The sequence below is a fragment of the Osmerus eperlanus genome, chromosome 14 (genome assembly GCF_963692335.1).
Source record: "Osmerus eperlanus chromosome 14, fOsmEpe2.1, whole genome shotgun sequence".
NCBI lineage: Eukaryota > Metazoa > Chordata > Actinopteri > Osmeriformes > Osmeridae > Osmerus > Osmerus eperlanus.
This window is the reverse complement of record NC_085031.1, coordinates 4096080-4108774: the sequence shown is the minus strand read 5'-3', so window position 1 is coordinate 4108774 and position 12695 is coordinate 4096080. Positions and strand designations below refer to the sequence as shown.

The window sequence follows — 12695 nt, the reverse complement described above, 5'->3', positions numbered from 1 at the left end:
GGTTCTTACACGTTTATTTTCATAAAAGTAACCGCTACCATCAAATGGACCCTGAAATTGGTCCAATTCATTGGCCTGCTTCCCGTTTGCCCCCCCCCCCCTCTCTCTCTCTCTCTCTCTCTCTCTCTCTCTCTCTCTTTCTCTTTCTCTCTTTTTGCCTCTCCGTCTTCACCCTTTACAATTCCTATTCACTCTTACCCTGGTATTGGTTACAGAACACAGTGCGTATGTGTGTGTGCTTTTAATGTGTATGCATGTGCATGTGTGTATTTCTGCGTGTGTGTTCCGACCCTCTGCTATGAGGTCCGCCTGTAACCAGAGCTGGGATGTTACACAGGTGCCTGTGATGAATATGAGTTGCTTTTAATACATAAGGATGGCGTTGGCCTTAGGCCAGGCTGAACATGATGAGTCCCTCATGCTGCTTTATGGGTGTCAGGGCCCACACCTCCCTCGCTGCTTCTCCTGTGGTCTCTGCAGGACACTAAACACTGCTCCATAACAGCCACCACAACACCCGGGATCCTGGGCTCTAGGCAGCTGAGGCACTGCATCTAGTATGAGCTCATCACATGGAAGTCACTCCCAAACTTGTTTGTGTTCCGACCAATGAACATCCTCCCCAAGTCACTGAAACAGATAAAACCATGATTCATCAGAACTCTGTGATTCTCAGCTGCAATGAACAATGACGGTTAAGAACCACCAAACCACCACCCTAGTCTCCACCTACCCCAGGGGTCTGTCCTGTCGGATTCTATGCCTGCGTGAGGCCTTCCTGGTCCCTGACCCCGACCTCGGGGGGCCAGCCAGACCCTTCTCCCTACTCACCGCTCATCCTGGTGAGAAAGAGGATGTTGGGTGTGAAGTCATGTCCTGGTCTGGTTCTAAAAAAAGAGATGAGTGAAAGAGGGGCGTTTACATGCGAGGAGAGACTACTGGTGACACAATGGAGAGGTTTGGGGTAGTGACGTCCTTGTCCCTTTCTCTCTGTCTCTCTGTCTCATTGTATCTCCTTGCATTCTTTCTGAATATTCTTCTTCTCCTGCTCCCTCATTCTCGCTTTTTGGATGAGGTCATTTCCTTTCACTCCCCATGTAAGTTCTGTCAGCTTGTTGACCCTGCCCACATTCTGTCTCCATACTGTTGCATGCTGGGACGCCCGTATTTCGATTGCGCTAGCAGCGAGTCAAATGGGGAGCCAGGTGGTGTGTACGAGCAGAGGACCATCTGTGCCGGAATCTTCTGCCAGGGGTCCATGTAGAGAAGACAAACTGGAGAACAATAGGATGCTATTTCATCTTCTCTCAGTGCCTGCCTGCTATCTATGGTAGTTGACACAACTAGAGAACTCGCTTACACACACACAAAGTCAAACACACACATGGGTTTGGTTTCGAGGCTCTACCAGTGGTTTATCCCAGCGGAAGCAGCCCTCGCACAGTAGAGAGAGTTCAGAGACAGGTGTTGCAGGTTATCTGTGGCGAATAGTTGGTTCCTTCCTCTGGGAGCCGTGTCCTGGCCTGTTTGAAGAGGTCATTAGTTCTACTGGGCCACGCTGCAGGACCCCTTCATCCCCCTGGGTCCCCCTGGCTCTTGATCCACTCAGAAAAACAGTTCCAGGTATAGTTAAATGGGTTGTAATGGTTGTTGGGCTTGCAATGAGAATTACATGGTATTATATGCCTTGTGTTTTCTCAAATCAGTCAGTCAGTCAGAGGAGGTCTTGGTGGAAGACACGACCTTCAGAGATCAAGGAGCTTTGTCCAGCTGAGAGGAACCCGCCTGCTCGGACAAACAGCCCCATTAGAAGCCATGCATCTCTGTCATGGCATATGGTGTGTGTGTGTGTGTGTCTGTGTGTACGTGTGCACAACTCTAGCGTGAGCTTGTAAGGACTAAGATGGAGGGGTGGGTTGGCATATTTAATTTAGGGAGAAACAAGAGTCTCCGAGATCAAAAGAGACTTCATATCAAATAGAATGAGGGCGCTCAGAGAGCGATATAGATACCACTTTAGGGTGAGTGACTTCTTGGCCCTGCAGCTCGTCCCCCTTACATTCCTGTCTGAGTTGATGTGTTCTCCGGGGAAATCTAGAAAGATGACATGAGATTTCGTCTGAAAGAAGTAAAATCGGACTTGATTCAAATCTTTTGAAGACAGACAGTTAGAAAGCTCCGTCTATGGCCTACGTGTCTGACAATGTGTGGTTTGTGTATTGTCTTTTATCCTCAATTTTACTCTTAAAATAATCGATGTGTGCTCTGTAGATAAAAAGGAAAACAACACATTTCGATTGATGTAAAGTTTGTTATCTATCATTTGTTATCTTTGATCCATTTTATCATGTCCATAATGTTTGTTCTAAATCCAATTTTGGGCTCGAAAAAGCGCTGATCTCCTTCTGCTGTTGTGAATGAGTAGCGCAGGACAGTAACTCAAATGTAACGGACATGTGAACATGCCTCATCCTTACGTCAAAGGAGCGGTAGAGAGAGGAGAGAGAAAGAGAAGGGGGGGGTGGGCGATAGAGAAATCAACGGTAGGGAGAGAGAGAGAGAGATGAGCGGTATCAAGCAGTAGGGATTGACTGTTTCGATCGAGTGAGGGAAGCTTAGCTTTTTCCTCCCGATTGATCTACTCCTCTCACACCGTCATCTCATCCTTGACTTAACATGAATGTTCTTTAGGACGTAGCTGACTCAGGGGTGGTGGGGGGGGGGGGGGTGAAGGAGAGTCGGGGTTCAGATGGGGAGGGAGACGGTGGTCTGTGTTTATAGTGAGCTTAGTAACTGACCCGTCACCTGTCTCTGAATAAGCCCTGGAGGGGCCTCCCAAAAGTCTCCCTCCCCGTCCTCGACCCGCTCTGACCTCACGTGACCTGCTCAGGGCTCCTCCAGGGTCGCCGGGCTCCACTGCCGGAGAGAGATGGAGGGAGATTTAAAAGAGGATGGAGGGAGAGGAGGGGGGTGGGCCTTGTTCTTTTGATCCCCAGTGACCTCCGTCCTTCTTTCTTTGACAGTGATCCCCTCCCCGCCTCCTCTCCTCTTCCTCCCTCTCCTCTTCCTTCATCCCTCCCTCCTCTTCCTCCCTCCCTCCACCCCTTCTTTACTACAGAACCACTTGTCGGATCACAACTCAAGTTTCAGCCAAGACCAAGAGTTGCCCTTCTATTGGTCGGATGACTTTTTAGTCCAACATCTGCTCCTCGCCATGGAACCCCCTCCTACCTGTGTGTGCGTGTTGTAGCATATCAGCATCTGTTATCAGAGCTCAATTTTGCACGAGTTACCGGACGACAACGTCCGGTAACTCATGGGTTTCTTCTGCGAACCTGGCAAACGCACCGCACATTCAGCCCCGACGTCTACAGCCGAAGGCACAGCAACGACCCCCCCCCCCCCTCCCCCCACCCCCACTCCTCCCACTCCCTGCTCTGGTGAGCTTTGAGAGGATGCCCAGGCCTGTCACACAGACTGATACTGTTACTGAGGGGGGGAGGGAGATAGAAATGGAAAGAGAGTGTGTTTGAGAAAGAGACATGAGGGGGGGGGGGGAGAGTGTGTTTGAGAAAGAGACATGAGGGAGGGGGGGGGAGGGAGAGTGTGTTTGAGAAAGAGACATGAGGGAGGGGGGGGGGGGAGGGAGAGTGTGTTTGAGAAAGAGACATGAGGGGGGGGGGGGGGGTGGGAGAGTGTGTTTGAGAAAGAGACATGAGGGAGGGGGGGGGGAGGGAGAGTGTGTTTGAGAAAGAGACATGAGGGAGGGGGGGGGGAGGGAGAGTGTGTTTGAGAAAGAGACATGAGGGGGGGGTGGGGTGGAGAGAGAGACTGAAAAAGACCTGTTGTGTAGACTGCCGCCTTCAACCGATAAGGCCACAGGTGTAGCTACAGATACAGCAATGGCGTGTGTATCCGAATGCTGTTCGTGTCGGGTTTTCTCTGGTGTTGGTGTTTGATACGTTGACGTCGTCTGGAGACATCGATTCCCAGATTAGTCTTAATTGGGTTGGTACGGGAAGAGTGGTCTGTATGCTGGGATTAGACCAGATGTTCCATCGTAATCCATGCTCACATTTGACCCTGCCTAACCTCTGTCAAGTATAAGATGACCAAACATCTACAAACTGTCATGCAAACATTAGCACACTCACTGGCACACTCACACAAATGCATTCCTACACACTTCCCTGTTCTCCTCTCCCTTGGTGAGAAGCATTAGATAAATAGAGAGAAAGACTTACAAAAGAGATGTAAGTATTACCATGCTGGCCAGGAGTTTACATTTACATTGAGTCATTTAGCAGACGCTCTTATCCAGAGCGACTTACAGTAAGTACAGGGACATTCCCCCCGAAGCAAGTAGGGTGAAGTGCCTTGCCCAAGGACACAACGTTATTTGGCACGGCTGAAAATCGAACTGGCAACCTTCAGATTACTAGCCCGACTCCCTCACCACTCAGCCATCTGACTCCAGGAGTTGTTAAAAGGAACAACAAAACTAAACTGTGTTGCTGTTCTTTGGATCAAGTTTAAAAGTTGTCAACTGTAAAACAGAAAATGTTTGACTTTCCTCAGAAATAAAACATAATTCTTATCAAACTAGAGTCAACCTTGGGTCAGTGGGTTTAATACTGATAGTTATGACTAAACAATCCCTTTTCTTGGCAAACAAAAACACAGCAACAAAAACACTGGGATGCAACAACAACAAAAAGTCGTTGGTGATAGACTAAACTTAAACTTCCTTCTCTCCGACAGAGAAACAGCGAAGGAAGAGAAGTGCTGGTGTCTGTTGTGAACAATCAGAGTGTAGAGAGAGGAGCGCATGTTGGGATGTGCTCCTCTGTTTTCTCTCCCGACTTTTGCTTTAGTCCCTCTGTTTTTCTTTTCCCCTATTCTTTGTTTTCTTCCCTTATCTCTCTCGTTCATCTTTATCTTTATGTCCAAGAGGATCTGGGCTTCGTCAGCAGCCGGAGGGGGAGGGGGGGGGGGGTAGGTAACCTTAACACCCCCCTCACCATCCTGCCTTCGTTCTTCATCCCATCCTTTCTTCTCCCTAGCCTTCCAATCCCTCTCTTTCTCTCTCTCTTCTGTTATTCTTCTTCACCTCTTTTCCAACTCCCTCCCCCCACTCCCACGAAAACACAGTAGACCTTTGGCTGACAGACGGGGGCGGAAGAGGGGGGATTTACACCTCTGGTCCTGAGCCAGGGACAGTGCCAGGGGGGCAGGGGTCCCACGGCCACCGAGGGGGGTCTATCACGATGTCACGTGTTATTTATGCACCATGCGCACACACCTACGAGCGTGCACTTAGATACAGCCCCCACACACACACACACCAGCATTCCTTCCCTGTTCCTAACTTTTGGAAAACATGCCTTTACTTACCTTACGGAGACATTTGGTTTCTATAAAAGCCAAACCACACTTAAAATAAAAAAAGTCAATCATAAGAGCTCAGAGATCAAGGGAATTTAGTTCATGCCCTTATAATAATAGAAAGCAACCGGATAGCCATTTGACCACACTGGCTTTAAAGGACCCACAAGGCCATAATCTTATGTTAAAACCACCAAACAACAATTGTTCCTTGAACCACAATGCAAAAAAAACACAGGTTGAAAAGCACAGGTCAGTGGTGCATAGATCAGATACGGTCCTAAACTCTCTCTCTCTTGCGCTCTCTCACACACACACACACACACACTGACCTACCTAACCGCACAGCGCTTTCTCCTCGGTCATAACATGACATGTCTCAATGAGCGCCTTTTTTTCATTGTTTCAAACCACCAAACGTAAGTCCAACAGGATCAGACAACCTGTCTCAATAACCCATCATTGGTTGAAAGCTGGTGAGCCCTGAGCTCCTCCGCGGAGCAGGGGTGACACAAAGAGCTGGAGACTCGGGGAGGAGGTTGTTTGTGCTACGGTCCAGATCATAGAGGGAGGGCAGGAGAGAGGAGGAGAGGAAGGTGAGAGGAGAGTATTTTGCTTGGCCTGGCATGAGCTCTGACTGTGGAGCTGGATGGCTAATGCCTCACGGACACTTAACATCAGCACATGATCAGTCTTCTTGAACCCCTTAGCTTTACAGTCCAGATGAAAGATACATTTGGAAGGATAAAGCAGTCGTGTGAGTTATGTGTTGATGCTATGCCAAACAAGGATAATTTCTTAAGTCAGGGCAAGGCTTCCAATATGTGAACAAGAGAAAAATGCTGAACCCACCAATTGTTACTCCACAGCATGGTTGACTGCAAGCCATTCTTCAGAAAGAATCTGTTTTTAGCATTATAGAATGATTAGATGAAAAATGGGTGCTCCCAAGCCAGACTGTAACCAGACTCAACATGCCCCCCCCCCCTCCCCATGATAGTTCAATAAGAATAATACGATTTACAGTGATTTATTAATCCCGTTGTTTTATTCATCATTCACCAGGAAGTCCCTTTTTCCAAAGGGCTTCCCGACAGAGTGCAGACTGGCTTCAAGAAGGGCTATCCATAAGATTCTACTGTTCTGAAGGTAGCCTGACATGAAAAGAAACGTCCCTCCCATTGAGATGGGCTGATCCACTGATGTGACCCTCGTGCCCACCGGTTCTTCTCTTTTATTCTGTTCTGTTCTGTGGGGGGGGGGGGCTTCTCCTCTTTGTGTGTGTGCGCATGTCTGTGTGTGTCTGTATGTGTGTGTCTGTGTGTGTGTGTGTCTGTGTGTTATAACGCTGTAACATCTCAGTTGTGCAACATTCGTGGTAAAGCAAGACACACAATAACTATTTTGTTGAAAGCCCCGTACCAGCATATTACTGCAGCATTGCATCACCATCCAACCACTTCCGACTACATGTGGTAAGTCATGGGACAATGTTTCCTTGCAGCACATCAGTAACACTACCTAGGTCTGGCAGAGTTATCCACACTGCTTGCGGCATAGCACACCTAACGACACAATTGTGTAAACCTCTCTTATAACTGCAAAGTGATACTATAGTGCCCTCTAATGGTACTTATTGAAATATTTGATAGTTCTTGTATGACCTGGCCAACACACAGCTACATGACTGTAAGCCAGAGAAACTGCACCCTGTCAATATTCCGCTCTCTTCCCTCTTGCAATGTCACATTGTCAATGTGAATTGAACTGAATATTGAGTAGCTCTTTTGACCACTATGTACAGCAGGGTTGATTCTGGGGGTTGGAAGTGCCCCTGTGACAACAAGCTTGGACCCCCTTGTGGCCCCCCTAAATCTAGAGACTGAAATCATTATTAGATTAATGATTTTTGCAAGAAACCACAAAACCGTAGAATACAGTCGATACTGTGAACAAGTGAGGGAAACGCAAATGAACTGTGTAATAACTATGAACATGGTCTTTTGCCTGATAATGTCTGCAATGCAGTGAAGAAAACTATACGTTTAATTTAACTGACCCCTCTAACAGCACAATTGCCCCCATCAGCTTGCCTCCCCAGATGATGATAGAACCTCCACTGCATTACACAGAACAGCAGATTTCCTTGATCCTAATATGTTTAGAAGTATGCACTTACAACCCTTGATTATCTGCTGTATGCCTACTATATGCACAATTTTTCTGTCGCTTTGGAGAAAACCGTCTGCTAAATGAAAAACAATGCCTTTCATTCCAATATCGATGATACGTCGCAATGTTATTACATATTCAAATTTCGCTCACCTTCCAGAATCAATTTCCCCTCCCGTTTACCAGGAAATAGTACACTGACTGTCGTACCAATGTTGACGATAAACGTTTAGCTACTTTTCATATTCAAATCATTTCAAATTACTTTTTGTTTTCTGGGCTTTTATTTTGAAAGGTTTTGTCAGAAATCAACAGGAAATGAGACTAGGTTCAGCCTGCTGAAATTGGACATCAACCTTTGAGCAGTCTGCTAATGTCAGTGCCACCGAGAAGTGAATTTCAGGATAATACTGTAAATCTCAACTATCCGGACACCTGGTGACATTGATTGCAAGATGAAGCCAAAAAGGGGGTCATGGTTGTTTCTGCTGTGGACGCTGCTGAATTTCACATTGATTTCAGCGATTGATCCTATCAGTACCAGCATAGCGGTTGGCATGGCTGCCACGCTCACTGGCATCCTAGCAAACTACAAAAGTATTTTCTACTTATTCCACGAAGGTTGCCGACCAGATTGGATCGCCTTGAACAGATCAGGTAGGGTGTAGGTAAAGCGAGCATGGTATCAGGGGCATCGTCCGCTACGTATTCTCATAGCACCAAAATGTGATGCCTACTTTTCGCATTCGTCTAGTCCTTGACTACTTCTTTGCCCAGCCCACCTGTGGCTGTCACAGTGAAGGTCAGCTGTGAAAAAAGAAGCACGCGAAGCAGTCAGCATTAAAGCTATTATGTGTAATCCAGAGAGGCTAGCAGTTAGCAAGCTAGCTTTGAAAGCGTAGAGCCCCTCCCTTGCTTCAGAGGTGTCTCCAAAGCCACGCCTCCACATCACACATACACTAATGTCCACAAGCTACATGAGCTACTTAATTCCATTAACAGAATATAAGAAGAAGAAAACACATTTTAAAAAGTAAATACCTGTCCAAAAGAAAAACAGCAACCATGACATGGGTTTTCATGTCCACCAACTCCTGTAGTTGCCTAAAGCATGGAAAAGCAACACCTATGTTGATTCTGTTTTTAGACCCCTGTTGATCGAGACGTTTTTTATTTGTTGATGTATTTTAGTCTTAGCTTTTACTTGTGGTTCAGGAGGAACACAAAGTTGCTGTGGTTCGCCCTCCATTGTCACGCAAGTTTGCTCAGCACAGCAACAAGCATCCCGCGCTAATGGCTGCGCGAACAAGTTGCCCGGCGGTGTGCAAATAGATTGACAGACAGGAAGAACATCCTATCATTACATTCGGGCCAAATGCAATGATTAGTCAATCATTTTTTAGTCCTGTCACTTCCACAGAAGATATATTTTCAAATTTAGACCACTTAAATAATTGATTACTGTCATGATGTGAAGATACCAACCAGTAGGCCCTATAACATTTTTTTTAAATCTGGAAACGATAACTTTAAGCTTTAATTGCAAATTGCAAATTATCACTGAAGTGGTTCACTATGCATGTAGTGCATAGTGATACAGTATTTGTGGACCTGGGTTAATAAAAGTAATTTCTGATAGTCTATAACCGCTATATAGTCCTATTTTGTGTGTACTGAATGAAGTTGGCTCGTTGAATGAACGTTTACTTCGCAACAATGACTGTCGCAAAGTCACGTCTAACGTAACAGGATATAGCCCTTTGCTTACTTACGAGTGGGTATCTGGCTATGGAACATTAGCAACCGTAGCTTTCGGTCCTCCTCTGCGAACATCTGACACCTCATATAGTTTGCTAATAGGCTAAATTGTCTAATTTAGAAAAATGAGAGTACCTTGCAAAACGCTATTGCGATATGTGATGATCGCATGTGTAGCGTTTCATGCTGTCGAACCTTTTATAATTGATATTCTTGTAGGTGGCGTTGCAGTGTGGTGGGGTAGTCGGGAAAGTTGTAACCCAAAATGGATGGAATTCAATTCAACAGGTCGGATTAAATGTATTGATGACCATTAATAAACAATTAGTTTGCCCCTTTAGCTACCATGGCATAATGGCTACTGTGTAGCCGACTGTACTGCTTGGGGTGGCTGCTCGAACTAAGCTAGCATTGCGTCTTTAGCTAGGTGTACGTACACCTACTTTATTTAAATGTCTACCCCACTAGCAAGATTTGTTGTGAATTTGTCTGTTTGACTGTTGTATCTCCTATTATTGCGAGGGTAAATCAGACTGACGAGGCCACTAATACACTTCTTCTCTTTTAGGATTGGAAGTAGACCTGCAGAGAAAAATGTTCGGTCAGCATATAGCTTCCAAAGTCATATTGAAAGCTGTAACAGGTTTCATGAACAATAAGAACCCAAAGAAGCCCTTGGTCCTATCTCTCCATGGGTGGACTGGCACAGGGAAGAACTTCGTCAGCCATCTAATAGCTGAGAACATCTACAGAGAAGGAATGAGAAGTGGCTTTGTCCACATCTTCACATCCGAGCTTCACTTCCCTCATCCAAGTCGGCTTGAGATATACAAGGTACCCAGACCATCCTTCATATGAAGCTAACCCTATGCCTTTTGGGGAATCAGGAAATATGTAGTCCTTTACTTTGTTTACACCACCAAGAAAAACGATGTTTTGTGTTACTTACTCAGTCCCAGTTGCAGCAGTGGATCAAGGGTAATGTTACCAACTGCCCACGATCCTTGTTCATCTTTGATGAGATGGATAAGATGCAGCCCGGTCTTATTGACAGTATCAAGCCATACCTGGACTACTACGAAAAACTGGATGGTGTTTCATACCGTCAAGCCATCTTCATCTTCCTCAGGTGGGACACGCACCAACAGTTTCCAGGTTGTAACAAGAAAACACTTGAACAAATGACATGCACACTTCTAAAGCTTTTGTTTCAGTGTAGGTCAACAGGGGTTTGCAGAGATTTATATTGCAAAAACATTGTGTTTGTGTGTGTTTTTAACGAACAGCAATGCTGGTGGAGAGCATATCACAGAGAGGGCCCTGGAATTCTGGAAGGCTGGTGCTAACCGAGAGGAGATTGAGCTGAAGGACCTGGAGATGGCTCTCTCTCTTTCCGTGTTCAATAACAAGAAAAGTAAGCTTATGTCCTATCTCTGCCATCCAAACTCCACGAGCAGCAAAAGGAGTAGAATGGGGTTAAGCCTTAAAACCTTGATTTTTCCTAGAATGTCATCTGTTTATACTGTGCTGGTTCTTACTATCTTACTATTTATCTTTCTCTTGGTTTCTCTAGGTGGCTTATGGCACACCAGTCTGATAGACAAGAATCTGGTGGACTACTTTGTTCCCTTCCTGCCTCTGGAGTACAGACATGTGGTCATGTGTGCCAAGGCAGAGATGCTCAGCAAGGGACTGAAGCCCGACCCCAATATCGCGGACAAGGTGGCGAGTGACCTTGTCTACTTTCCTAAGACTGAGAGGGTCTTCTCTGTCAAAGGCTGCAAGACCATTGGGCACAAGCTGGACTACTACACATAAACGTCAAGAGCCTCCAGTCGTCGAAGAGAACCTTACTATTGCCTTCTGTTTGCACTTTCTTCTGGAAAAGTCTGTCGATCCGAGTGATTAGGTCAGTAACTGAACTCTAATTGAGAGAGGGTTGTTTCCCTTATATTTACCAGCTTCCTTATTCTCATGTGGAGGACATCGACAGGTGACTTTTGATGATGCTACATCTCCATGCAGCTAATTCAACGAGTTACTTGAATTAGGGAGAAAAGTAGCAATACCAGAAGGGAAAGACTATCCTTGGAAGCAATCAAGGTGCCTATGGATCCCTGCTTTTATCTACGTTTGAATCTTGAATACAATTTCCTATTTTAGAGGGGGTTATGTCACTCTCATGAGCGATAAATGAAGTCTAGTCATGTTTTTAAAATAAATGGGGTAAATGAATTGTCATTGGAAAAAGCACTCACAAATTGTGCAATTTTGGTGCACTCAAAAACCTATTTGTATTTTGCTGGTTGATAATACTTTGTGTACCTTTTATTCCGACATGGAAATATCTGCCTTGCTCCTCAGGTGTGCCTATATTTTTGACAGAAATCGTAAAGCATTACACCAGCATCCTCTTGATCAAATTATTTCATTTTGGTTCTCGTCTGTTAATTCAGCAGGTGATGTACACTTCAAGTCAAGACACTGTTTATTTAAGATTATATCTGTGTTTACTGTGCCTGACATGCAGTGTATTGTACATGCATATACATGCAGTTACAGTTAATGACCCAAACATTAGTATCATGCACTTTCATCAAAGGCCTCTTGCATTCGATTTTTGTATGAAGTTGACAAGTTTGTTTTGGGTTATATTTAATGGATATCAACATGGCTATTATGGATGATGGAGGGGATTTTTTTTATCAATGCTACTGTAAAGTTTGCATGTACCCAAAGAAAGTCAGATTCCTGTTTTCGCTTAAACCAGGTAGCATTGAAACTCGGACCTTGTAAGTGCTTGCTGTCAAAACTGAGAGATTGGACTTGTCAACGCACTGCAGATTTATCATGTAAGGCCAGCTACTGTTTTGGGGGCTTATGTATGGAATGTGTATTCTGTCACCTTCTGTATCTTCCGAGCCATTATTGTTTTTAAGTTAATCTGTTAGATGCCAATCCACAAAGACTCGATTGCCAATATACCCAAGTGAGAGCTTCTCCACTACTGTTCTTTATGTCTGGTCGTAATTTGCTTTAATCGGAAACCCAAATAAAGCCTAGTGATTTTTTTTGTGTCTCATTAAATTATTTTGCTAAATTAAATTAACAAATTATTGTCAATTAATAATCTAATTTACATTGCAATTTATTTTGCAATTGAGGGCGCTGTCTCATTCCAAGCAATTTAAAGTTTAAAGCACCTTAGTTTATCTGGCATTTTTCAATTAACAAACAAGGACCCATATTTTTCTGATAAATGATTCCCACCAGATTCTATGAATGACAACTTTATTCTTTCTTTTTTACACAAGCAATCCATGGAGCCTATAGCTAGAAGAAATATGATCCTATGGGGCCTAGCTAAAGGGAGATATAAT

General features: G+C 45.0%; 1 protein-coding gene across 2 annotated transcripts; it reads left to right on the top strand.

Annotated features, from left to right (window-relative positions):
* The first annotated feature begins 7890 nt into the window (after positions 1-7890).
* tor1 (torsin family 1) lies at positions 7891-12386 on the top strand. 2 transcript variants are annotated; one of them, XM_062477478.1, is made up of 5 exons: positions 7891-8214; positions 9884-10149; positions 10269-10444; positions 10602-10729; positions 10889-12386. In XM_062477478.1, the coding sequence occupies exons 1-5, from the start codon at positions 8013-8015 to the stop codon at positions 11131-11133; spliced, it is 1017 nt and encodes a 338-aa protein (XP_062333462.1). In that variant the 5' UTR covers positions 7891-8012; the 3' UTR covers positions 11134-12386. The 2 variants fall into 2 exon arrangements, with proteins under 2 accessions (XP_062333462.1, XP_062333463.1); XM_062477479.1 differs by lacking the exon at positions 7891-8214 and adding an exon at positions 9200-9603.
* Positions 12387-12695: the final 309 nt, after the last annotated feature.